Source organism: Scomber scombrus, chromosome 1 (genome assembly GCF_963691925.1).
Source record: "Scomber scombrus chromosome 1, fScoSco1.1, whole genome shotgun sequence".
In the NCBI taxonomy this organism is placed as follows: Eukaryota; Metazoa; Chordata; class Actinopteri; order Scombriformes; family Scombridae; genus Scomber; species Scomber scombrus.
The window spans coordinates 29,851,266-29,878,427 of NC_084970.1; the positions used below are offsets into that span (position 1 = coordinate 29,851,266).

Below are 27,162 nucleotides of genomic sequence, written 5' to 3' on the forward strand. Positions count from 1 at the left end.
CAAAATCTAGGAAAACAAAATGAAAACTGCCTGCTTGACGAGATATAACTGGAGCAAAAAGGATGTTTTTGGTATTTTGGGTGAAGTCACCCGGTCAAATTTGGCTAAACTTCTTAAATCCTCCAGTAAGGTTGAGTTCAAAAAGGGTTTTGCTGTACAAATCTCTATTTAGCTACGAGAGACAGAAAAAATCGTTTTGAGATGACATATTTGTATAAATGCACCATTAATTTACACTGATAAACTGGCTGATGTTGCAGATGAGACACTCCAGCTGAACCATAATTTAGGACGGTCATTAGATGAATTCTCTAATGACAATAAACCATTAAGTGTGTGTGTGTGTGTGTGTGTGTGTGTGTGTGTGTGTGTGTGTGTGTGTGTGTGTGTGTGTGTGTGTGTGTGTGTGTGTGTGTGTGTGTGTGTGTGTGTGTGTGTGTGGAGGTAGAGGGGGTTCGGTCTGCTGCATGGGATCATTACAGACAGGGAGGAGAGAAGGAGGGAGTGCAGGGAAGAGGACGGAGAGAGGGAGAGAAAAAGCCTGAAGAAAGGGGAGAGCAGGAGACAGACGACAAGAGTCGACGGCTGAAACACAATCAACACCCAGCAAGACAAAATGCCCAATTTTGCAGGCAACTGGAAAATGAAAAGCAGCGAGAATTTCGATGAGTTGCTCAAAGCTCTGGGTGAGGACATTTCACTATTTGTCCTGTGAAGATCTGAATGTGTTTTAATAGAGAGGGTTCAGAAAAATGATCAAGTGGCTGAAGATGAAATTAATAAGATTGTCAGAGTTCTGTTTTCTATGCTGTAGAAGAAGAAACCTGGTATAGTGGCCTTAGATTGAAATTAAGATTTATTTTTAAATGCATGCAGAGTTGGCTGGTGTTAAGCTGAATAGTTTGTGGATTTTCAAATCTAAGAAAACTGCAAAAAATACTAAATGAATTACACTTTGAGGTGAAATTGGAGACTATACATTGATTGTAAGCAGATTAGACAAAAGCTAAAGAGATAAATAATTAAATATACTTAATAAGCTACCAATTTTCCACAAAATCCAACATGTCTAATAAAACCTCCATTGCTACACAGGTTTATGGTGCAGAGCATAATTATTTTTAATAGTTTTTTGGATGTTCTGTTGCAAGAGACAGCTTTTTAAAAAAAAGTCTTCTCTTGTTCTAAAGTGGAGAAAATCTGGTTTCAATTGCAGAACGAAACGTCAAACTCGTCTTGTTACACATGCACTGACGTTGCTACTCAGTGATGGACTATGATGAGGATGGATGGGAAACAGACTTAAGTGTTCGCTCATCTAATTGTTTGTACTGTAACTGTGTGACAGAGAAGGTTGAGAGCTTTTCCACTCATTCTGCAGGACAGAATTTATCATGATTTACAGGAGCGATAAACAAAGCAAAGGGCGCCAACATTCCCCTCTCTCATCACCTTGTCACTGCTTTCCCCCCATTTTTGCAACATCTGCTGATAACAATCTCAGCTGCAGCTGCTGGAGGAGTCTAATTTTAATTGAAAACCAACAGCTTTATAGTGCAATAGCTCCTCCTGACAACTAAAAAGTAATTTGTCTTCACTGTTGCATGACTCATTCAGATAGATACATTGTTCTCTTTGCATTCTTTCATCACTTAAAAAGCAACTCAGATTTTTTTCTAAACCACACATTTGGCACCAGAGGCAGACAGGCAACTATGTGTGGTGACACAACTCAATGCCAGACGATACAATAAAGACAAGGTAGGTGGCATTTAGTGGGAATTCTTGTCTGGAGCACCAAACGCATGGATTTATTGTTTGCACCCTCAACAGTAATACTTCATATTCACACAGACTCACAGTTAGGTTTGTTTTCAGGTGTGAATGCCATGCTCAGGAAGGTCGCAGGGGCGGCTGCTTCCAAGCCTCACGTGGAGATCAAGCAGAACGACGAGCACTTCTACATCAAGACTTCCACCACAGTCCGCACCACCGAGGTCAACTTCCTCATCGGTGAGGAGTTCAATGAGGAGACGGTGGACGGCAGAAAGTGTAAGGTAAGGTAGTTAACCTGTAATCTGTATTTGGATCCACGTAAGCTGCCACTAACATAGCAGCATCCACACATAACAAAACCAACACATATATAACAAGACATATAACACAAGCCTCAATACAATAATTTTCAAGATGAGTAAAACCTTCAAATATTAATCTATCTTTGTGTGACATTTAAAAATAAGAATAAATGGACATTATGAGAAGGATTATATGAATTTAGTGGCTTAGTAAGTACAAGTCTTAGATGCTGGAGATTTGCACCAGCACCTGAACACATCATCTGGAAGACTTTAGAAAAGCTCAATTTCAGCTGTGCTACCATGTAATCACATCATATTATTCAAACTGCTTTCACTGTCTCAAACAAGACTCTACATCCTGCAATTCTCTTTAATTCTCATACTGTACCAAAATAAAGAAAGTCCATTGGCTACCTGGAAGAAATAGACTCAAAGATCTGAAAAGTAATGTTTTGAAAATCAGTAGGCAGTAGTAAATTGAGTTAGACGTTTAAAATACAACAAATAAAGCCTTTTAAGACTGGCAGGACCTTCCATGTATATCACTCTCTGCTGACGTCCGGTTAGCCAGGTGAAGTCGAGGGCCGACATGTAGGAGGAGATCTAATCGAAGTGCTTCCTCTCCACAGAGTCTGGCCACTTGGGAGACGGAGAACAAGATTTACTGCAAACAGACTCTACTGAGCGGGAACGGTCCGAAAACCTTCTGGAGCCGAGAACTCAGAGGAGACGAACTCATACTGGTGGGTAGTTTTAAGTTTACAGTAACTAGAAATATGGTGACAGAAAAATAAAGTGAGCACTAAATTCAGAGCATAGATAGATTTTGGATCTACACGTGCCTCCTCAGAGGATCCCTCTTCCCTTTCTAGACACAGACTATAACAGACTGTTCTCTGTGTTTTATTAAATTGTGACTCCCAAATGCTCTCATCCCATCGGCCTGACGCACAGACTCCCATTTTAATGTAAAACGTCTCAGTAGATCTACGAACAGATGTTTGGATGTTTTTTGCGAAGTGGGATGAGGTGTCAGATCCTGAGGTCACTATCTTGAACCACATGGGCCATTATCTTGTGTCTGCCAATAAGAAAACAGTCCTCACATTTGTGTGAAAAACACAGTTGGTCTGGCAGTGTGGTGTATCCTTAAAGGAATAGTCTGACATTTTTTTGGAAATACATACAACACAGTGAGATGGGAAAATGAAGAGCACTCTCATATCTGTGGTATCAATCAAGCATGAGTTTATTTCCCAAAACTATTGTGATTAAGATGAGTTCTTCTAGCAGCAGCACTACAGAAGCAGAAACCAACTGACAGAAGGTCAAGAGAGTCCATAACTGGGCGGTGATACTTTATGTGAAAATGTTAAATAATATTTTTCCAAAACACTACATATTTCCAAGGAAACTCTTATAACCGCTGGGAGACAGCATCCATTTCATAAATATCCCTTTTTTTGCCAAATGAGGGTGTGTATAAACATGTCCATATCTTTAAGTCAGGACATTATCCTGGTGCATTGTTGGTTTTCCCCTCTGTTTCTGGCGTTCATTTTCCAAATCAAATAAAGAAATCCATAAAAAATATTGAGAGAACTTGTCACGAAGTTCAAATGTAAACATGAAATAAGAGACAGCTGAGGGGAGTTTTGCTTTTCTTGGGGCATTTTATGGTGGTCTAATGTTGCAATTGTCTGCATGATGTACGTTAATTTAATGAGATATGACAAAAAAAAGAAGTGAGTTATTTGCGGTTTTTTGCCAATTCTCCTCTGGATACAGTTATAGTTTGCAACAACACCTAATCTGGGAGCCCACAGGAAAGCCTCTTCTGGATTTCACAGGGCTAAAATTAAGATTTCGCTGCCATACGTTTGTTGTTAAGACTCAACATTCCTCGCAGCACTTCGTGACCTTGCATCCATCAGAAACACCGCCGTCTCAATTTCCTGGCAATTCAAGATCACCACGACGATGCAGATTTTTCTGTAAACATCTGGGCCCGCTCGGATTTATTGGCCAGATGGACAACAAAGTCGAGTCCAGTTTGGATGTGATGGAGATCTCCTCTTTTTACCGACTGTGACTAACCTCTGAAGAGAGGCAATCAGGAAAACATTTGAGAGGGGATGTAATTTGGATCGGATGAAGGTTTTCAAACTGGAAGGAGAGCTTTGAAAAGGACAAAATCTGTTTTTATTCAAGATAAGGGTGTGTTTGTCTGTCCATGTGGAGTGATGGGATGTAATCTGATAGGCACATGGGGTTGAATCACTGGAAAAAACGCGCTTTTTCCAAAAGATAAAATCATGGGGTTTTACCAGCGAGGAGGGAGAGGTCCGATATATTCCCTGCTGCTCTGTAATTTAAACATAATTGCCTCCTTTTACAATGCTGAAGCAAAGACATTGGCCTCTGAGGTGATAAAGATACTGTGAAATATTTAACAAACAATCTATTTAACCTTCAGTGCGATGTGGAGGTCTGGAGATTGAAGTCAGCTGCTGTAACATATTTATCAAGCCTCACATCAGAAATATCAACATGTATAATAAGTTAATTATTTAGGTTTCAAAGTAATCTTGATAACATCGTGAGGGGATTTTTCAAATGAATACAACCCTACCACAGTGCACATTTTGATATGTCACAGGAGGAAAAGCTCAGGTGTGAATAATCAGAATGAAGTCTGCTGCAGTCTAATACATGATGGTAAAACTTTTACTCCAGGTTCTCATTTGAGGTTTTCAGCAAAATCTTTTGACAACTATTGGATGTGTGCACCTCGTTCCACTTTGCATGAATTTAAATAACTTTAGCGATCTGTTAACCTTTTGTCTAGCTCCATCATTATCATCATCGATGATGGTCCACTACTTTTTATTTGACTACATATTTGAAAAACTAATGTAATTCCCAGCTCAGCCTCAGCTGTACACTGCTGGCATGGCTGTAGACTCGTAGTCTTACTGTACAACATACTCAAAATATACTTAAACGATCACAGGTGGAGGAATATAGTAATTCTGGGTAGTTAACAGCAGTTTACATCTGTCAAGTCTTCATAAACAAAATAAAGTGAAAGTCTTTAAAGTCTCTGACATTATAATTACAAATCTAATCATGTTTATATCATTTGGACCAGGATTATACCTGCTCAAAACTCGAGAATTACATGTTTCCACTTTCAGGTCTCAAGAAAAGTCTTAAGTAGATCACGTCTCATCGCAGTCGAGTCTTAAGTCCTCATGTTTGAGTCTGACTCGAGTCCAAGTCTTATATCTACAGCTATGTTCAAAGCTTCCAGACGAGTCGAAACATAATCAAATATCAAAACTGGATTCCTTCTATAAAATGATGCGTGGAAAGTATCTGTTATGATATTCTGCAACATCCACAAACACCAGTTTTAGTTCTCCTTTCTACTCACAGAGGAGTATGATCAATTCTTCATTATAAACAGAAAGAACATTTGCATAAACTTGAATAAAAAGCTCTAGGCAAGCAGTTGAGGAAATGAGGCTCTCAGGGAAAAGACGGATGGATGTTGGGCTTAATGAAGACAACATGTGGTGGCTTACAGCACTCACGGTAATCGAAGAAGGGCGGACTACAATGATCATTTGGAGTCTGCAGTGAAAAAAAAAGGATAAGTGAGCGGAGGATAAATGCGAGAGAGAGAGAGAGAGAGAGAGAAAGAAACTACTCTTACGTGTCCACGTGAGGAAGTTCATATACTTCCTTTACATTTGAAGCTGAGGAATATTGATTTTTATAGATTAATTCAGGCTAGTTTATAATGGCTTGTTTATGATTGGGCTGGAGCCAGGAGAAATTGTGTGGCTGTGATAGCGTCAAGGGGCGGGGTAGTGGGGGGACAGGGCGACTCTTGGTCCAAATTTGTTGTGTTCTCCTGTAGGCTCTAATTGGCCTCATTGATCACGCTGTTGAAAAATGCCAATGGACCCTGGTGTTACCTCCAGTTAATGTCTCCCTCGGCATCGGGCCACGTGCCAGATGGAGTCATCTCGGCTCCATTTTTCACAGCCAGGACCTGTTTCCTGTTCCGCCTCGCCGCTTGGCCTGAGATAATGATGATGTGTGGCGCTGCAGTTGGCCATAATGCTTCGCCCCTGGGACTCCCATAAATCTTTGGGAACTGGTCACACCCACCCTTGATCCAGGAGCCTTCGGTGTGTCACATCTATTTCACATCGAATTAAGATCAAAATATTAGCTTGTTTTTTGGGAATATAAAAGGTGGAAATATAGCAGAGCAGCTGCAAATATCAGGAATTTAACTTTGTCTTAGAAGAAATAGATAGCGATGAGAGTATTGCTATTATTCAAGTATTTACAGAGATGTGAACATGTGTTTTGCTCCTGCTTCGTGTGATTAGGAAGCCTTTGTCCGTTTCACAAAGAGCCGCGAGAGGTAATGAGCTTCGAGTGCAGGGAAAAGTATCATTTATGAATAACAAGAAGCCTATAACGAAGCATGGCAACATAACAGGCTACGAGCTAATGCTGATGAAATGTTAATCAGATACTTTTTTTCCTCCTTCTTCTTCCTCTCTATCTCTTTTCAGACCTTTGGAGCCGATGATGTGGTGTGCACACGGATCTACGTACGAGCATAGCAGAAGTCGTCCATGTGTTTCCAAAATCCAATGAAATGCTCTCATTTATACAGCAACGTATCTCAAAACAGCTGCTTTAGAAACTTATTGTTTTTTGCATCTTCATAAATCACAATTTCAGAGCTGCATATAACTGTTCTGTTCCCTCTTTTTGTATATAATTTTTCTAGCATTGGAAATTAAACAATCAAAGTATGATTTCTTCTTGTTATATTGTTTAACTCATGCTCCATCTGCATCTGGGTGTAAAAGACATAAAAGAAGAGAGGTGGAACACAAAATTAATGTTACAGATACTGTGAACTTATATTCAGTGTGGATGGTTGAGCATTAATGGCTATTTTGTTTTAAAGTGGCCATAAATCGTACAAAAACAAAGGCAGAAATGAAAAAAGGAAAAAGGTTTCTGTCTATTCAAAGGATAGTTTAATGCCAAACACCATACTAACACTCATGTACAACATCATAAAAGTCAAGAGAAGAGACACATTTAAAACAAGGTACAAACGATGTCTTTTATGTACAATCAGCTCTCCGGGACTTCCTGTGGTATTCCATATTAAACATAGTGAATATAAAAATAAAAACCCAAGATTGTCTGTAGCTGGTTATGTAACTGACTGTCGCCTTTTAGAATGTCCCTGGAAAATGTTGACCGATAAAAATGTTTTGTTGCCGATGTGCACGTCCACATATCAAAATCTTTTGGTGTTTGCTCGCATTATGATCCATTCATGTAAATGTATAGGTGGTGTAATTGCTTTCCTAAAAGTTAAATGTGTCTTATGTCGATTCCCCCTTGTGTTCACACACTTGACAAGCTTTAGTGTGATATAGATATTCAACATTTACCCACAATATCTACAGAGCTAATTCCACTTTTTAAATAAACAAACTGCAGAGGGGAAAGGCAATAAAAAAAAAAAAAAATCCTTAGTTTACATCCCTCTTTTAAGGGAATTTAACATTCACATTTGTATTTCAGCGAGAAATACAAACAGATAGCTTTGATTAACTGCAATCGAAGGAATTATTGCTCACTTGTTGTCTTGATCCTAAAACTGTACACAACTCACACAAGTCTGACATTCACGTATAGACCCCACTATACATCTGTCAGTGTTTGTCATCAACACTGTGCATAAAAAATTAACGCAAATTAATGTACAGTTTTTATAGGTGATGCGCTGTGAGACCACCACATCTGTCGAACAGATCCTAACCATTTGGTTAAGTTTTACATACAAGAAAAAAAAGTTGTACTGTAGAGTCAGTACTTCAAAAGAAAAACTGACATTTAATGTTACTTTCAAAAGCATAAATTGCTGCCGGGCTACATTCAATCATGTTAACACCACGAGAGATACTGATACTGAAGACTGAAGGTTGAAAAGCGCAGGGAGGGTAGACGGCTCTGTTTCGAAAAACGTACAAACGGGTGATTTTTTTCTACTAAATGAAGACTTGAGGGGAAAACATGTTCAACAGACCACAAACGAAAAAGGTCTCTAACACCCTTTGGTAATAAACAGTTAAAATTTTGCATTTTCTTAATAAATGTCTCTGCAACCTCTAGCTAAATATCGATACTATGTGTGTTAATGTATGCTACACATCGATGACATCTGATTTAAAAAAAAAATCTAGATATAAACAACATATTTACACAAAGTGTTTGGGCAGTCATAACTTATTGTACTTGATACACTCTGCTGACATTGTACTGATGTCAAGCATCTTCCCAGCAGTTGCCAGAGATGTTGAATATACAGTGCAGTATTGCACCTTTACCTTCAAAAAAAAAAAAAAAAAAAAACATTCACAGGCTATACAATTTTACAGCTGGAAGCCAGATTAAGCTCCAAGTCAGAGTATGCACATTTTCACAGAGGTAACAGGTACAAGTTCTTGCTACCTAAAAAAAACTGAGGTTGTTTGTTTTTATTTCCTGTGGTGTGATGAAGTGGTCCTCTGAAAAACAGCCAAATAATTGTTATATGAAATGTTTAACCAGATGTTTTGTTCAAACTGTGAATTATTCCAGAGAGGAAATACAGCAGGGAGTGCTTTTATTTTGTATCATCAATTAATAATATAAAAATCTGCTTTAAACAATTTCTTTTGGAGTTACTAAACCAGGTGGTTTTTTTTTTTTTTTTTTTTTTACAATCTACTGACAGCAATACCTGCAAAACTATTATTTCACAGACATTGCAGAGTAAGCTTAAAAGTTAGCGCAAAGTTCCTGAAACGGTTTCGCCCGCATTTGCAAAACAGGGAAACAAAAACTTTAAATTTGACATGAACCCTGGACTGATAACCACACAACATTTGGCAACTGAATCCAGTAACGGCAGGTGTGAAAAATCCACATGAAGCTGCTTTTATATTAAAAGTCATTACCGGCAGTCTGTTGTGCGATGACGATCACAGCCACAGTTTATCTTTCAGAGAGACTACAGTGTTCTGTACTTCACCCGGTACTTGTTAACGTTGAGATAATGGAGGATCTCTGGGTTGCAGGTGGTGGTACAAGACACCAGGCCTTCTTGCCCGTCTCCCATCAGCCACTTGCGGTTGTCGGCAGCCATGTCGCTCGTCACGTGCTCCTTGGCCCAAGAGTCCAGCCACTTCTGGAAGCGTCTGTGCAGGCGTGTGTTGACCCGCTGCTGCGACTGAAAGAGACATCGAGCAGAGAAATGCAGTTAAGCTGCTGTGATACCAACACAGAAAACTAAGAAAACAGAGAAAAATATGTCTGTAAAGGTCATCTTCATCCAGATATAACAAATTAATCAATCCACTGGGCTGCAGAGAGCTATTTTCAGGTCTAAATCTCAGCATTCATCCTGTGGCAATGTCACTCCTCTCGTCAATGAGGACGATCGTTTCTAAAGGCGGCAAAAGTGAGATGTTATTTGAATGTGATGGCCCGTCTGTGTGTGCCAGGCTGAGATCATCTGCGTTCACTAGGGGGCATCGTATCACCACAGGATGAATGCTGAAGGACTCCTGTCATCACCTTCAAACTAAAATACGTTTCCATAAACAACATGCAAACCAAGAGATTTAAGTCTGGGCTGCACTGCATGTTTTTAAATGAAACCTGAATGATTAAAAAAAATGAAGAAAATATCTCCTATTAAAGAGTTATAATCATTTTAAAAGAATAGTTATTGATAGAACAACCAATATTAAAATATCCACCTTGCTAACACATGAAAAAACTATCACTAAAAATGGCTTTTACCGTAAAATAACCTCTATAAGCTTGAGTTTTTGGGTCAAGTTTTTAAATTGTAGTTTTATGATAATGACAACAGACAAAGAAAGAAAAGCATCTACTAAAACTAACTGATAATGTATAAATATGTAAAATAATGTTTTTCTCTTGTGTACAAGAGCACGATGTATGCTCTCCTTGTCCAACCAGCCTGTGACCCCTAATTCCTAATTCTAATAAACTAAACTAAACTAAACCCTAACACATCATTATAGCTACATAATCCTTATGCAGAGTGTAAAAATGTAAACATGATTAAACATGATTTTATTATTGGCTGCAAATAGGAATATTCTAAACTGTCTATAGATCCTTTTGTACACACTTCTTGTCTTTGAAACCAACGTTCTGTTGTTTAAAGAGTGCTTGGCTGCACACTAGGAGTTTATTAATAGAAATGCAACACTGTGTTCTTCACAGTTTTGAAATGTTAACCTCTATAGTTGTGCACAGACAGAATACAAAGCAAATTTTTGCCTTGCATCATTCGCATGTTTTTGACCACTGGCTCAAACAGCCAAAATACCAAACTGCCTGTTAGCTGTAAACTAGATATCAACAAGCGGGCCAACTGCATCTGTGTGTTTGTGTTCAGTTCAACTCTGTGTTTTTCTGTCTTTTTCCTCCAGTCTCTCTACTTTTTCCCTCCCGTAAATGTCCAGTGAAGCACATTCATAAAGCTCTGGTATTCACAAAAATGTTTCACTCAAGTTGAAACAGTTTCAACTTGTGCAGACACATATTTGCACTGCCCGGGTGAATCTGCGTCTGCACGCATCTATGAATCCACTTTGCATGCTTTGCTTAAATTCAACTCTCTGATAAAGTGACCAAGTGACCGGACACGTGGCCTTTAGTGCGTTCACTCATTGTGACCCACTTTGTTGAGAAATTGTTGAAATATTCCTGATGGTGAAAGACAAATTTAAATATTTACTTTCCCCATGTCTCTGTGATGAACTAACGTTTAATAATAATTAGAAGCAGACAAAAGTACGAAAGTCTGTAGCTGATTACAATTGATGACAACGTTTTTTTTTCTGTGCTTACCTGATGAGCCCGTGTGAGTGCTGTGTGCCTGTACATGTAGTCCTCTGATTTGCAGACGTACACCATCTTGTAGGAGTTGAGCTTGAACATGCACTCCATCTTTAGTTCACTCTTGCCGTCCTGCGACTTGTCGGAGGAGCTCTTGGACATTCTCTCCTGCTGCAGTTGCTCCCATCCTCTCTGGCACTTCCTTATCCTCCTCAAATTCCTGAAAGCCAGAAGAGATTGACAGACATGAATAATACTGGCTGACCTGAAAGAAACAAAAAAAGAAAAAAAATCCTGCTCTTCATCAAAAGAGTGTATCACGTTTACAGGGAAAGTTCGCACAAATTTCTAAAAATCTGTCAACTTTTATTTTCATTTAAGAATGTTACATGACACAATTTTGTGTTTGACAGTATGCACTGTGCGTTTTTTTTTGTTTTTTTTAACAGCTTAAAGAGGTTGTAGTCAGCCATCATACACACACGATCTTAACAATCTAAATTGAGAGCTAAGTCAAATTTGAGAGGACTGTCCCTTTAAACAATAATTTTTTGTTTGTTTTTTAAACCCATGCATTGCAACTCACCGAGTAACAGAATTAGATAGGGAGTCAAATCATTCGTGGGAAATGTGGATCTATAAGAGCAGCAGAGGCAGCAGTCGTAATATTTCTTTACAGTGCACTTCCGTTGAACAGCCACATAGTTGAAATCTAAATATGCTTGGCAAACAAATATTCCTTTTAAATTGGAAATTGATCCCGATTTTTGTGCAGGTAATAAAAAAAATAAATAAAATATTTTTTTAAAAATTAAAAAATGCAAATATTCACCCCACCTGAATGAAAGTTTTAAATGTGTACTTACCACAGAGGGTAGAGGTGAGAGCGAGGACTGAAACCATGAAGCATATTTTTGCATTCAGGGCTCCACTTAAAAGACAATGACAGTGAGGCCAATTTCAGGTAAAACTGTTAGAAACAAAAACAACTACAAAATTGCTGCCTGATCGGAAACCAATCCAAAAAAATATGAGCTGAGAATACTTTGATGTGCACATACTTCCACCAACAATGTACAGAGTGTTATGATCATGAGATGAAGACCCAACACAATTGGAAAAAAGGAAATGCTAGATTTGTTTTTTTTTTTTACTGCCACTGAAGGTTTTTTTTGGTGAAGAAGGGCTTCTTTAGACCTCCTGTGCTGCTGACCTCTCATAGATTTGATGGGGGGAAAAAAAGGACAAGATGTGGGTGAGCCCAATGATAAATCATAGTCAGGTACCAGATTTATGCAATGGGTTAAATAAGAGAAAACTAATAGCAAGATTGTTCTGTATTTTAAAAAAAGCTTTTTTGAAATGTTTATGGTAATGGACAGCCATCTCAAAAAAATATATAACAAAAGAAAACAAAAAGAAAAAAAATGCATTGAAAATCAAAGACAGACAAGCATTATATACACAACACTCATCTGGAGCTTTAAGACAGAGCGGACACAACCACGCCTCCATGCACAGCTCTGAGGTGTCAGGAAAGAAATACACCAACATATGAACATACAATTTAGACGATCATTTTTATTTACAAACCCTACTCCTCTGTACAAGTGTTGCAGATAATGTGCTTGACCAGAGTTTTAAAAAACTTGAGCACAAATCTCTCTCAAAACCAGTGGAAAAAAAAAAACCTCACCCAACAACAAAAAGTTGCAACGGGAGTGCACTGTTTCCACTGAAAATTATTACAAACATAACACTGAGTATAACAGACTTAAACAAAATGGACATTTTTGAACATTTACAATTGCAAACAGTGATTAAGTCACATACAGGACCTTTGATTTGAATACAATCACAAACAAAGGGCATGATAAGGTAGAAAAGAAAACCATGACTTCACTGTTCTGTCTTAACAAAGTCACTCAGGTCCTAAACAAGAGCTTTAGTCTCTCAAACTCAGGTCAAAGACATCGTAGAAAAATGAAATAAAATGACAAAAAGGTGAAACCCATTTGTTTTACTTTCAGTTTGCGTGTTCAAAGACTTTTTGTTATCACGTTACACAATGAAAAAAATCAGCATTTAAATTCAATACAATGTGAATAATCAAACCAAATGATTCCTTATAGATGTCTGCTAAGCGGGAAATTCAAAACCACGATCAAGCCAAAACCATTTTTTAAAAACCTTACTATGAATAAATAAAATTCCCATTAAAAAGGAACTCAATCGATGAATAAATAAATTCCATTTATTTTTTTAAAAGAATGGCCATGTAAAGTGCAATCTTCTACGTGAGGCAGACGTCAGAAACTGAAAAAATGTTCATGGCCAATGAGATTCTTTCCAGACATGGGTTGCACTGTAACTGTGGAGTCCCTCTTGTAAATTAACCTTCTCAAACTCTCGTTGTTTGTCCATAACTATTAAGGCAGAGCTCCTATGCCCCAAAATGTTGTGAATAGAAAGAGCTTCCTAAGTCAAGCTTGTAAAAAGTGCCACTGTGTTTTTTTTTAATCTCTGAAAATGAGTTGTTTGGCAGCTGGTCTGGCTTGTCAACAGTGGAGTGGCTGCTCGGCTGACTAGAGGCTCAGGACAGAAGTTTTAAGTGTGCAGACAAGAGGGAGACATGGCTGGGGCCTCACCTGGGGAGGAACACCGGCTTCTGGGCCAAATGCTCACGCAGCTCTGGAGAGGCTGAATCTGAGTTCAGGTATCTGCCCACGTAGTCTGACCACCTCTGTTGGGGACAGAGCAAACATAGATAAACACGTTTCTCATAAATAAACATCTACATCTCCATCTTTTTGGACCAGTTACAGGAGGTAGCATCCCCCAATTCACCCAGAAAAGGTAGACAAGTAGTTATGGCCTTTTAAAATTGGAATATTTTACCTTTAATCCTTGAGATCCCATTAGGGTGAGATTAACTCATAACTCTGTTACTACTATATGTTGCTACAATAAAACATATATTTTGTTTATACCAATTAGGATTCTATTTAATTTTTATTTTCACTGTTGATTACATTGATTGATCAAGATTTATTATTTATTTGGTTGAGTATTGAGTAAAAAACATTTCACAATTTCTCAAAGCCCAAAGTGACACTTTAAAATCACTTTTGTCCAACAACAGCCCAAACACAAAGTTTAAGACACAGAAAAGCAACGAACCTTCACACTTGAGAGGCAGAAAGTTACATTTTAAACAAATGTGTAGTTAATTATCTGGTGATTAAGCTTTTTAGTAAGTGAGTAACTGTTTCAGCACTAATACCAATTTATGTCAACTTTTGGTGGACACAGTATTAGAAACACTACAACATAATTAAACTTCACCATTCAAACCTTAAAAAAGACACACTTAGTGCAAATCTGTTCCACTGGGTAACACAGATGCAGTGTACCTAATAAATTCTCTGTGTGTGTTCATGTGTTTGTATACTGATATAATACTGATTGAGTCTTACCTCTGCCTCGGCTGGCTCATCAGAGTTGTCATCTTCTGTGTCCAGCAGCTCCATGGCCAGACTGACAGAACCTCGGTTCTTCAAAAACATCAACTGGACACACAAGCAATGAGAGAAAAGTATAAAACACATGTCTATAAGCAGAGTGCTCAAAAGAAGTGCAGACTGAGTCACAAAGATATGATAATGCTTGATGTGCTTGGTGTACCTTGAAGCAGTTCTCATCGGTCATGAGCTGCTCTGCTTTGCGCTGGTAGGTGCTCTCTGCTGTGGTTCTGGATGCCTGCGTGGAGACCGTGCCTCCTGTGGCTTTATTGGCACTTTCGCTCAGGTACAAGTCCGTCACACGTGAACAAACATCATCAGTGACAAGGTGCTGGAGCTGTGACGTAAAAAAAAGAAGCAGTCAGTGTGCAACAGGTGAGTTCGCTGACCTTGTTGGTTCACACTCTTATCGGTACAGAGGCTACAAGTGATACAGTAGCATAGATAGATAGATACAGTAGCAACACACCCAATGACTGAAGGGTTCAGTTATCTATCACAGACAAACAAATGTGTTATTTAGGGAAAAACAGGAAATGCAGCTCTTCTCTATTAAAGCAGAGTTTTTCTTTTTAACCCACCTCGCTCTTCTTAAAAGAAAAAATTCAGCTCAATATAATTTTTCTGATATTTTCATGAACTAATGACACTGCCCTGGAAAATACGTGGAATAAAAATCAAATCAAATGATGAAAATCTTGTGCGTGCTGACCTGCCGGACAATGCTCTGGATGAGTTTGTCCATAGTGAAGGCAATGTAGGCATGGATAGTAAACATTTCCCTCAAGGAGTCCTCGTACTGAGCCGGCTCCATGTTTCCATCCAAAAGGTTACGCACCATTTCCAAAAAGACAGAGTAATAGTCCTCTACATCAACGTCCACTGTAATGAGAAAATGGACAGCAGAAAGATTGGTTATATAATGAAAAAACACAATATGACACCACGTGAGAATTTTATAACAATTATATTAAAACAAAACAAACCACACAATGTTTTGCACTTACTGGGCTCCTTCATCTTAAGTTGAATTGCTGGATTTTCATTTTTGTCTCTTTTGACCCCCAAAACTTCTCTTTCCCACTCTTTCTCGCGGGCATCCTCCTCGATCTGCTTCTCCGCCTGCCCGTAGATTCGCAGCAAACGAGAGCAGAGGATGTGATGAAGACGGAGGAAGATATACCAGTAGTTATTCACGAAGTACAGATTGTAAGCATCATCTGTGCCCCGCAGCTTCTGAGCCGCCGTGTTGCTGAAGAGGAGCTTGGACTTTGATGGGCTGTTGCCTGGCAGGCCATTGTGCTTCTTGGGACCGTCTTGATCCACCTCCATGTCCTCTTCCTCCTCTTCTTCCTCTTCCTCCACATCAGAGAGCTCACCTCGCCGAGCAAAAAGCAGGTCAGGGATGAAGTGGTGGATGATCTGTTTGATCTTGTACTTGTCTTCTTTCTGGATGCCAACTTGTCTTTTGACATGGTGGATGATGAGGGCGGCGGCATCCTCCAGGATCTGGCTGTCATCATAGGTCAGGTTCATGTGTGGGCCGCTGGGAGGCGGTGTGGCAGTTTCCTCTGATGCTCTCTCCTGGCGCTACAAGACACAAGCGGGAGGTAATTGGCATCATTAAGGATTTCTCTTTTGAGAAAGTAGTGTACAGTATGAGAGTCAAATGTCTAAATGACAGACAGTGATGCTCCAAATCCCATTTAAAGCTACAAATTTTCAAAAGTAATTATAAAGTATCAAAAGCTTCACTGCTGTGTGTAAACAAAAAGATTCAAAGACAGTTTTATCTCTTCTTGTTTGAGCTAAACTACAAATAAATCATGCATCACATGCTGTTATGTTTTCCTTATTTTCCATCTATCCTATCATTGCTTCCTTACCTCATCATACAGCATCTCGATTTCGTTGAGCAGGGTCTTTGAGCGAAACACTTTGGTATCATTCTGCTTGAAGTTGATGCCTTGATGGTCGAGTGACTTCAGGTAATACTTCTCATTCTGATCCCGCCAGATTTTGTTGAAGCCTCTCTGGGCTTCTCTCCACTCTTCCTCCTTTATTTTTAACCTGTAAACAGTGACAAGAAAGTGACTCACAAACTTAAGTGGTTCTAAATTAAACTGTATGAAATTAAGCCCTAAGTAGATGAAAAGATAAGAAATCTAACTAACCTCTTCAGCACTATGGGGACGGACACAGCTGGGTTCTTCTTAAGCCCGTCGATGATGTCGTGGGCTTTGTCTCCATATATCCTCTGGATAGCTTTGCGGTGAATTACCTCTGAGGAGCCGCCCAATGTGTTGTCCAGCTTGAAGCGCAGCTGCTCCTCAGCAGACATGCGAGAAAGCCGCCGCTGCACTGTCTCAAGGGCTCGTATCGTGGCAAGGTTGGTCTCCAACACAACATCCAGCTATAGGGGGCGCCACCACAGAGAAGTTAATGACTGAATCCTTTTATGTGAAGTTTTTTTAATTTATTTTTTTTAAGCTTTTGCCAATCAACTCTCATTTCTATTATTTTAAATGACATTAACAGGGTTTTTTCAACTGTATATCTACATTTTTTCAACCACCTCTCGACTCCACACATTCTTACAACCAAACAAGACTACAATTGTTACTTAGAGTGGACTGAGTATTTCTCACCTCAAAGCGCTCATCCTCACATCTGTAAATGTGCTCCTCATATTGAGTCTTCTTGGAGCTTACAACTGTAGAATCCTCAGACCATGATGGAAATGAGACCCATGTGTCATTCAAAACCTGCAAATACACATTCAAACCTTTATTTATTCTCAGGAAAGCAGTGAGAAAGTGCTCTTAGTTGTGACAATGTCAACAAATAATCAATGATTAATTTCAGTGGTGTACAGTAAACATGAATTGGTTGCAGCTTCACAAATATGAGGATTTTCTGCATTTTAGAAGTTTTGGATGTTAAAGGCAATCTGCTATGCTGTGTTAAAGTGGAATTTGTAATGTTGAACATATCTTGACCTAACTAACCTAAAGCTACTTAACCAAAAATTCATTAAATAAGAAAAAACTTTAAACTTTAAGACGCAGATTTCAGGGACTCACCTCTCTGCACAGTGGCGTCCTCCCTGTGCACTTAGGCTGCTGGTAGCTTTTTGGCAGTGCTCTGTAGCTGGACCCCAGCCTCTTGCAGGAAGCATAGTCAATCTCCATGGCGATGCCCTCTGTTGCACGCTCCTTGGGTAAACTCTCTGCTTGGCTCGATTCCCCGTGGCTCGATTCTCGGTAGCCCAGGAAGTTTTTAAACCATGTGAAAAGCTCTGGGAATTTTCTGTGAAGTGTTCCACAACGACAACAATGTGAAATGCAGTAAACAGGAAGTGTGAAGCTCTGTGTTTGACAGGTATTTATAGCGATAAACAATAATGATATTTTTAAATAAAATAATTCTTTAGCAACAATGCACAGAAGTGCAGTTACAGAAGCAATAAAACATTGGCAAATGTGGTCTAGGTGTATGTATCTGCATCACCAACAGACTGTGTAATGTGTAAACTCACCCAAGAAATGGGATGACTAACTGGACCAGCTCGGCACGCGAAATCACCTCCTGGTTGAAGATGTGCAGACACCGCAGGAAGTTGTCATAAGCCTCAGAGCTCCTAAGAGCCTTCTTCACCTGTTATAATGTGTTCATTGATGATGGACAAAAAAAAACAAATTAACAAACCTTCCTCTGAAATTCATTCATAAAAGACAAGAACAATAAGTATTGATTTTTAACAGTACTGACCTTCTCAAAGAACATAGTTTCAGTGCTGGTGCTGTGTTTGCTGACTTCAGTCATGCCGTGGTCCTTCATCACTAATTTGGGTTTCTTCTGCAAGAGTACAGAGGATTTGACAAAACATGAAAAATGTTCAATTGTTGTTTCATTTGTTTTTAAAGTAGGATGTTTAAATAGAACAAAATACCATACTGAAGATGATTTAAAAGCCGTAACTTGCACATATTGACCAACTTTTTTTCTTTTTGGAGTTATGGGCCAAAAATACTTGTGTGTACAAATTCAAAAGTCCAAAAGCATGGCTAAAATGTAGGATTTGTTCATTTTGCTCTTCACAAATAAAGTGCCATTGCAACTGGTTATAAATATACTTATATACACTATAATATATGACCCATTAGGTCTAAAATCATGACAGAAAGACATAAACAGTACAATAAGTTAAATATATGCAGTCAACATGTAGAGCGGTGTGTACCTTGACTGGGGGCGTGACTCCCACTCCCACTCCCACAGGTCTCCTGATCGGCAGGCCGTTCTGGCTCAGTCTCTGTTTGTTGTTTAGTAGGGGTCTCTTTACTGTGCCGCCATGATCATTACGGACTGACTCTGCCCTGTCCGGGGCAGTCTTGCCCAGCAGCTGGGAAGAGAACTACACAACGTTACCTCACCAAACAGATGACAGACAAATAATATCAACTATTACAAAGATTAAGAATAAGGGTCGAGGCACTTAATTGAATGAAGAGAACAAGTTATTTATATGTTTAGCCCACTGTTTCAAAATAAAGTTATTAAAAACGTTATTACTTTACAGCAATGTTGCTGTTATAATAATATTTCCTCTGTATTTAACTGTACTATAAAGATTAAATATTTTAACCTTAAGACTTCCAGACTTCTGCACTTCACAGCCAAGCACAAATACAAAAATAACCTTATTCATTTCATAAAGTCCAGTTCGACATGTCATGGAGGTGTTTTAACAGGGACTCACTACTGAGCTGTTTGCATCAGGGAGGAACTGTCCAAACTCTGAGAGCAGGTCCTCCTGGTTCTTGAAGAGCCTTGCCACCTGAGTGTAGACCTCCTGCTCAGTCAGTGCTGGGGTGTAGTTGCCTCCTGCCTCTTTAGCATTTCGTTGTTCCTTCTGGAAAATGTGTAATTAAAAGAAAGGAGTAAGTAGTAGGGTCAACTCTGGATATATCTCACTTCCTTTTTTGAGGTGGCAACACAAATTAATCCGGGGACCAACAGTCCTTTATATACTACAAAGAATGAATATGTTGTTATTGGTGTGCATTTCCTTACCTGGTATGTGTGCAGGATTTCCAGGAAGGCTTTGTAGATGTCTGGCTGGTCCTGGAAGCGGTTCTTGATCTTGTTGACGTAGTTTATAGCATGGTTAAACTCCACAGGCTGGTTATTCTGGAGAGGCGGCCCACCAGACGGTGTGCTGCTCACAGGAGTGTGGGACTGGACCGAAGGCGAGCGTGGTGAGGCGTAGGATGGGATAGACGGGTTGGGCTGGCTGGTGGGGGTGTGGGCTGGAGACTGCATTGGCTTATGAGATTAACAGAGAAGTGCGTAAACATGTTATGACACTTAAAACATACATAAAGATTCAGTTTGGTGTGCAAGAACGACAAGTTATTGATATCTTTGAACAAATCTTAAAATATTTAGATAATAATAAGATATCAGCCTATGGAACAGAACAAATAAGACTCTAGTCTGCTACACTCAATTTGGTGAACCAATATAGAAGCTCATATTCTACCTTGTTGGTTTTGTTTGCTGCAGGCTGGGCGGGGATGGGTGGGGTGGTAGTGGCCGTGGTGGTGTGTGGGCCAGCCTGTGGCAGACTCTGGTGCTGGTGTTGGCTTGCAGGTTGGCTGGGCGCTCCACTTACAGGGAGGTTTTGAACAGAGATACCATGAGGGGTGATGTAGTGAATCTGGCCTGGTGTGGTCACATTGACCAGATCGTTGGTTTGAACCTCGATCTTATATCCGGGTGGCAAGAAAGTGTTGAAACCCATGATGAGGTCTGGATGGCCCTTGAAGAGTTGGGACACACGGCTGATAACTCCAGGAGTGTCTATGCTGTAGTGACAGAGGAAATTATGGTAATTTAGTGTCTGATTCCTCAAAGCAGATGACGGATATTGTTCTAATTATTTAATATGTGAAAACTTAACACATAGAAAGGCTGTCTATGTAAATTGGAACTGACCTCTGTGACTTGAACTCCTTCATAATATCAAGGAAATCATTATAAACTTGTGGCTGATTCCCAAACTGCAGTTTCACTTGATCCAGATAGGACAAGGCATCTTCAACCTACAAAGGACAAGTGTGAAAATTCATTGACAAATCCCCCTCAAAGAACCATTAACTGCAGAATAAACATCAGCTTAGAAACAAAAAAAGTGATTCAACTTAACATGTAAAAACCTGAAGCATGTCAAATAAATATTCCTTATTTTTTGGTTTCATCCATGATTTCATTAAAATACTTTGCCTAGACTGGCTGATTTCAGGACTATGTCCATGTATGTATGTAGTTACCTTCAGTCGCTGAAACTGCTGCTGTCCTTGGGCTGAAGTCAAGGGTGCCGGTGCATGAACGTGTCCCTGGACCACTGCAGGGCCCTGGGACTGAACTGCTATGCTGTGTGCATGGGGCCCAACATGAGGTGCAGTGCTGTTATGTCCATGACCACCTGTGCTCTGAGGCATTGTAGGCACCTGTTGGGAGGAAGAAATATACATCAATTTCTAGATATATAAAAACACTTAATTATTCTTTTCTTTGCAATTTTTAAATAAATAATCAAATGCAAAGTGAGCACAATAGATAGCTACATAACTTATCATTTAAAAAGGATTTTAGCTGGTGATTTTTCTCAATTTTTCCATTTATCAACATATCTTATGTGCAGAGCCAATTCAACAAAGATCAGATGTTTACAACCTTGTTCGCTTGTTGTGCACAACCTCTTGATTTGTACTAGTTCTTTGAGAAATGTATAATGTAGTACCAAGTTAAGAGGTTGTGTTACATAACAGAACAAGCTACCAAAGCTGTAAACAGAAGGGGGTTCCCACGCATACTTAGTGGCATCGTACTGGGAACTTTACTTTAGAAGGTAACTATCTCATCGCTGTTTTTACACTTTGAAGCCGTTTCTAAACAAGCTACCGTAGCAACCATCTTGAGGAATAGAGGAACATGTCACCCAGTGCAGCGGTGTGACATGTTTTTAATGGTTTTTGGATAACAACGGAGGTCTATGGCACAGAGTAAGTAAGATAAGCTGGAAAAGAAAATAAGAAAAGTATAGAAAATGGCCAGCCACATCCATTAAAAAGTTTTGACTCAATAGGGCTTCATTAATTTTTTCACTAAAGGCAATTTACTTAATCTAAGAACCTGTTCAAGCACCAACTTCTTGCACCATACCTGGTAGCCCTGGGGGAGAGAATACTGGATGCCGGTGGAGGGCTGCATGTTGTCTGCGGCTGCCTCTATCACAGTAGGGGCCGGGGCGAGGGCCCGGTGCTGGAAGCTCTCTGCAATACCCTGAACTGGGGGGCGACGTGATTGCTGTTGCTGAGATGCAAATATTGGTTCCTGGTCCTCCACACGCCTCTTCATTGTATACTCATACTCAAAGGGGCTGCACGACAGATAAAGACAGACGGACAGTTAACAGCTTGTTTGGTTTTTATCTAATCTGTGAACTTTAACGAATAGTCTCAAGCATTCCTCAAGACTGTGCAGACTGTTCATATTTCCTTTGTAGTAAGAAAAGGACACAAAGATTGGACAGGGGTAGTGAGTAATACTTTTAGAAATCATCAAGTGATCAACATTTTAAAGTAAAGTACTTCAGTTAAGTGTTTTTTTAATGTTGCATACTGTTCAGGGTCAAATGTGACCCATTTTTATTAAAAAATAATAATTCAAAATCAGCTCAAACATATTGTTGTATTCTTCATATTCTATAAAATGTTCTTTTGGACCATAACATAGTGATTGTGAATGTCTTTCCCCCCACATAAGATAAATAAAACATGTATTAATGACTGATGGAGAATTTATGAATGTGAACTGGTATAGAGAATAATTAAGAGTCAGAATATGAACACTATGTGAGGGTTAAAGTGAGCAAATTTAATTGGACAGAGGAGAGAAAGAAACTGCTGCCATCACAAGTGAAAAACACAGATGTGAATGAAGATATAAAATACAGCATGCTGTCAAACACTGATATAACGGGTAGATTTAAATATTCCCAACACTTAAAAGAGGAAGGCAGAGTTATGTTTAAGCTCAAATTTCCTTCATCACAGTGACACCTGAACAAACTTTCCTTGCTGACAACATATTTCACTTTTCTTTGAAACTTGACAAAACCGCTTCTTTCTTTGTCACTGATGTTGTAACTGCAGACTAAGCAGAACAGTGATTAAAATCTATACATTATAATTAATCAGTTGAATGAGGATATATACATTTGTGTGTATGTATATCGGAGGTTGTTGAACGTGTTTAAGTGTCAATCCAAAGCAACAATGCCACATGCATTGTAGTGGAAGTATGTCAGTGCAAAAATGTTGTTTTTTCTCTCTTATGTAATATCATGCCGTAACATTTCCTTAGTACAACTCAACAATAACAATTTGACATCTGAACTGCTGGTGTTTCACACTGTTTTAAGAGAAGTAACACTGAAATGAAAACTCCCCCACTGTGTTAAGTCTAGTCTATACGCACAATAACGCTTAACAGTCTGTAGCCATGATAGAGAGACTTGAAAATTGTTTAGAACCACCAATTGTTTAGAATTGTTTAAACCACGCTATTATTTCAAATTCAATACCTTTATTTACACATGGCAAGCCATACCAAGCAAACAAGAGAGCCAACTTTTGCGTACTGAGTTTACAAACCTCAAAATAAATAAATAAATAAATAAAAATCACAAACAGGCACTGACAAAAAAAGTCAGAATGAAAAAAAGAGAATAACTACCTGCATCAAATCAAACGGCTGTGAGAAAGTATTATGCAAAAATGTTAGAGCGCTGCTTTCCCTAAATGGGCTTCCTATCATTTTACAGCAGAGTCTCTATGGCAGCTGGTTAGGGACTGTCCTCAAAGTAATACATATGCGTAAAAGAACTGCAGCTTCATGAGAGGACTGATGATCACTTCACTCAATAAAAACATAAACATATATAATAATGTAGGAGTTTAATTTACAAAACTTTTACCAGGTGTTAATCATTAATTTAATAAAAATCTGTATTCTACCAATTATAATAGTGGCACTATTTCAGCATTACAGTGCTACAATTGAAATTTTACAGACATTAATGCATCTGAACTGCTATTAATTATTTTTGGGCAATGTTTTTGGGATCCTAAATGTGCCCTTCTCAATTATTTGTTCCAATCAAAAACTTAGTGTCCAGGTATGAAAGCTACACTTTTAGGTTTTAGGTATGTACACTGTTTTGTTGCTTTTCACAATGTTATCAATAATTCACTACTATATAATGTCCTGCTATTATTCATAAGTGGCAACAGGAAAATAAAGAGTGATATGATCCACTAACAGCAAAATTGCTGAGTGATTTTACAGAAAATAACACCTGATATGATGACATAGTCACTGTCCTCCTCATTAGGTACACCAGGTGCAATCTAATTCAGTCCAATACAAAAGCTCTGCTTTAAATTCTACATTTATTAAGGATATACATTGTCAGTTTTTGTTGACATTGTCAAGAAGGTAATAATTTTACTTTGTTTATTACTGAGGTCATAGTGGATGGTAGTGGCATACTGAGGTGCATTATATTGAGTGGTGTTCCTAATATATATTGTTTCCTCACATGTATGTTAATGGGGTGGACAAAATATTAGGAACACCAGTCAAGATACTGCACCCTAACTGTATTGGATTGCATTAGATTGCACAGGTGCACCTAATGAAGTGACCGGTGAGTGTAAATAACCAATTTGACAATTACATGAGAACACCTAAAATACTAAAACCCATACTAAAGCATGTATAGCCTAAGCTAGATAAATGGGTTTTAAAAATACATAAATAGTGAAATATATATGAAACTGAACAAGACTGAACACCAGTGTTGTGGAGTAACTAGTTACATGTAACAGCGTTATGTAGTTTAATTACAAAATAAATGTAAATGTAATCTGTTACATTTACTGAAAAAAAATGGAACATTAAATAAAGGAATATTTTTCCAGTTATGTTTCGTCATTGAAGTTTTCTTAAAATTAGTGTTAAAATCTCACCTTGTCTCGTGAACCCAATATCGTGTATCATCTTGTCTCCTGAGCTGAGTGTATATAATATTACTAACTACTACTAACTACTAACTAAAAACTAAACTAATCACACCCTTACTTATTACACTTTAAACAGGGTAACTAGTAACCTATAATTACATTTAATAACAATTCCAACCCTGGACTTAAAAAAACACATAAAACACACACACATATTTTTAAGTTTATCTGTGAGGCTCTCACTTGCACAGTCCAAATATTTTTCGGCAGAAGAAAATCAGTAAGTTATTGACGCTCCCTAAGCAAACGTCATTGCATTTAGTCCAGCGGGGGGAAGAGACGACATTGTGCCTCGCTGCCCTGCTGCACCACCTCCACCAACACCGACCAAATATCGGCTGAAAACACGGTGCTGGCTTGAGTCGCTGAGGTCTTGCTGGTTTGTTGCATATCCAGCTTCAAATATATATATAGAAACGGCATACAGAGCGGAAAAATTGCTCGACATACGACATAGGTTTTTTTTTTTTACACTTCTTTTCGCAGCCATGTAGGCGCTGTCTCTCTCTCTCTCCTCTCATCCCCTCCCCCTCTCTGCCAAACACACCGAGCTTAACGCCATCCGTCTCTCCGTGAGCTTGTCTTGATGGCTGACGTTGGCTTTCGTCCTATAGCCCAAAAGTTATGAGCTGACCTTTTTAAATGGTACTACGTATGTATTTTATTTTTAAAGAAAGTGACGGTGTCCCTGCTTACAGTGAAACATGTTGAAGGCTACCTATATATTAATGTTACCCTTTTGCTTGTTATACATAGGTGTCAAAAAGAAACAACAAACACCGGACACCTCAGACTCATATTTAAAATGTGGCATGTGTCTTAACATCACAGCACCGCAGTTAAATTACGTTAAAGATGGTTACTTATGTATTTATTTGGTGATTAGGGTCAGTTAGCATGTTAGCATGTCGAGCTAGCCGCTACTAGCCTTCACACACACACACACACATTACATTACATTAACATCGCGGTAAACATCCAAATTAAGCGAGAGAAGTTTATAGAGAGATCCTTATTAATTACACGGTTATATTAATAAATGCATCGCGAAAGAGAGCGAGAGAAAGATAAAAAACAAAAAGTGTTGCTTTTTTTAGCGTTAGCCTTGTCAAAGCTAAATCATGGTGGCTAGTTAGCTTCTTAGCTTGCTAGCTTCACTCAAACTAGCTTAACTTATTGACGCCCGCAACTCAAACCTATCCTAAAAATAATCAGCTGGATGACTTTTAAATGAATTATTAAGTCGTAACAAATATGCAGCCTGGTGTTTATTTAGCATGCTCGCTATATACGTGTGTCTATCTAAGGGGGCAAGGTTATGGTGTAAAGTGTAAATGCTACGTTAGCACAACAGCTAGCAGGTTTTAACTCACCTCGCAGGACTGCCACCAGCCTTAAACGGGGCCCAAACAACCAGGAGAAACCTTGGAAAAGATGTGAGGGTTTCTTATTTTTTTTGCAAAGGTGGTCTCAAGTCGGATGAGGATGAGGAAGAGGAGGAGGAAGGGGGTAAAAAATGTCTCCCCCCCAAAAAGAACTGAAATTGTCCGTGTAGCAAGGCTGCGTCGCTAACAACAGTCTGTATGAAGCTCCTTGATCATTTAGAGGTGTGGCTTCGCTGAAGGCGGGCTGGTCTCCTCCCAGTCTGAACTGGGATTGGTCAGAGCTGAAAAAATGAAAACAAATACAGTAAAAGGCAAAAAAAAAGAAAGAAAAAAAGAGCCTGTCTCTTGGTATCTCCTCTTTTTAAAGGCGTCTGGTTTAGTTTTTTATTGTCACTCCCAAGTGCAGGTTTGTGCTTTTTTGCAGCTTTACTGGTACAATAACAGGTGGATGATTATTTTACAGTTATATTACATACATATTTAATGTGTGTGTGTAAATAGCAGGGTTGAGAAGGTTACTTTGGAAATGTAATAGGTTACAGATTACTAGTTACCCTATTTAAAATGTAATAAGTAATGTCACTATTTAAATTATTTAATCAAAATAATGTAACTTGTTACATTTGATTACTTTATGATTACTTTTGTAATTTTATAACAAATGTTTTCAGCTGTTATAGGCAGGGTTTCTGCAGGGTCTTAAAAAGTCTAAAATGTCTAAAATGTAATAGTCTCAATCTTAGTCCTTAAAAAGGTCTAAATCCATCCATATGTTGCATACTTTTCTTGTTGTTGGTTTTTTTTTCAGAGAAATGCGTTCAGAGAAGTTCTTTCTGAAGGATCCAGGTAGTGTTGGCTTGAACAATCAGATTTCAGTAGTTGTTTAAAACCAATCAATTTGAAGCGCAGTGCATTATCTGCAAGAAGTCCCTCAAATTAGGCACAGTTGATGTGAAAGCACTGGTGTCACACTCAAGATCAGATGTTTTGTTACTTTGAAAGTAATTCTGGGACTGCGTTTTTTTCCTTACTTTTGCATACTTCGTGTCGGTCT

General features: G+C 38.8%; 2 protein-coding genes across 4 annotated transcripts; one reads left to right on the forward strand and one right to left on the reverse strand.

The window, feature by feature from the left end:
* The first annotated feature begins 513 nt into the window (after positions 1–513).
* Positions 514–9,127, forward strand: LOC133980266 (cellular retinoic acid-binding protein 1). 2 transcript variants are annotated; one of them, XM_062419320.1, is made up of 4 exons: positions 514–686; positions 1,879–2,057; positions 2,711–2,824; positions 6,677–9,126. In XM_062419320.1, exons 1-4 carry the CDS (start codon positions 617–619, stop codon positions 6,725–6,727), a joined length of 414 nt encoding a protein of 137 aa, XP_062275304.1. In that variant the 5' UTR covers positions 514–616; the 3' UTR covers positions 6,728–9,126. The 2 variants fall into 2 exon arrangements, with proteins under 2 accessions (XP_062275304.1, XP_062276000.1); XM_062420016.1 differs by lacking the exon at positions 514–686 and adding an exon at positions 1,590–1,761 and having other exon boundaries at positions 6,677–9,127.
* Positions 9,128–9,171: 44 nt separating this feature from the next.
* Positions 9,172–26,522, reverse strand: LOC133978764 (paired amphipathic helix protein Sin3a-like). Of its 2 annotated transcripts, none has more exons than XM_062418228.1 (21): positions 26,097–26,522; positions 21,800–22,016; positions 20,905–21,084; positions 20,570–20,676; positions 20,115–20,439; positions 19,646–19,897; positions 19,332–19,484; positions 18,813–18,974; positions 18,341–18,427; positions 18,108–18,226; positions 17,653–17,878; positions 17,218–17,334; positions 16,744–16,982; positions 16,456–16,639; positions 15,577–16,159; positions 15,282–15,451; positions 14,733–14,906; positions 14,525–14,617; positions 13,697–13,791; positions 11,061–11,268; positions 9,172–9,402 (listed from the first exon to the last, which is right to left on the reverse strand). In XM_062418228.1, the coding sequence occupies exons 2-21, from the start codon at positions 21,992–21,994 to the stop codon at positions 9,184–9,186; spliced, it is 3,888 nt and encodes a 1,295-aa protein (XP_062274212.1). In that variant the 5' UTR covers positions 21,995–22,016; positions 26,097–26,522; the 3' UTR covers positions 9,172–9,183. The 2 variants fall into 2 exon arrangements, with proteins under 2 accessions (XP_062274212.1, XP_062273458.1); XM_062417474.1 differs by having other exon boundaries at positions 18,813–18,986.
* Between the last annotated feature and the right edge of the window lie 640 nt (positions 26,523–27,162).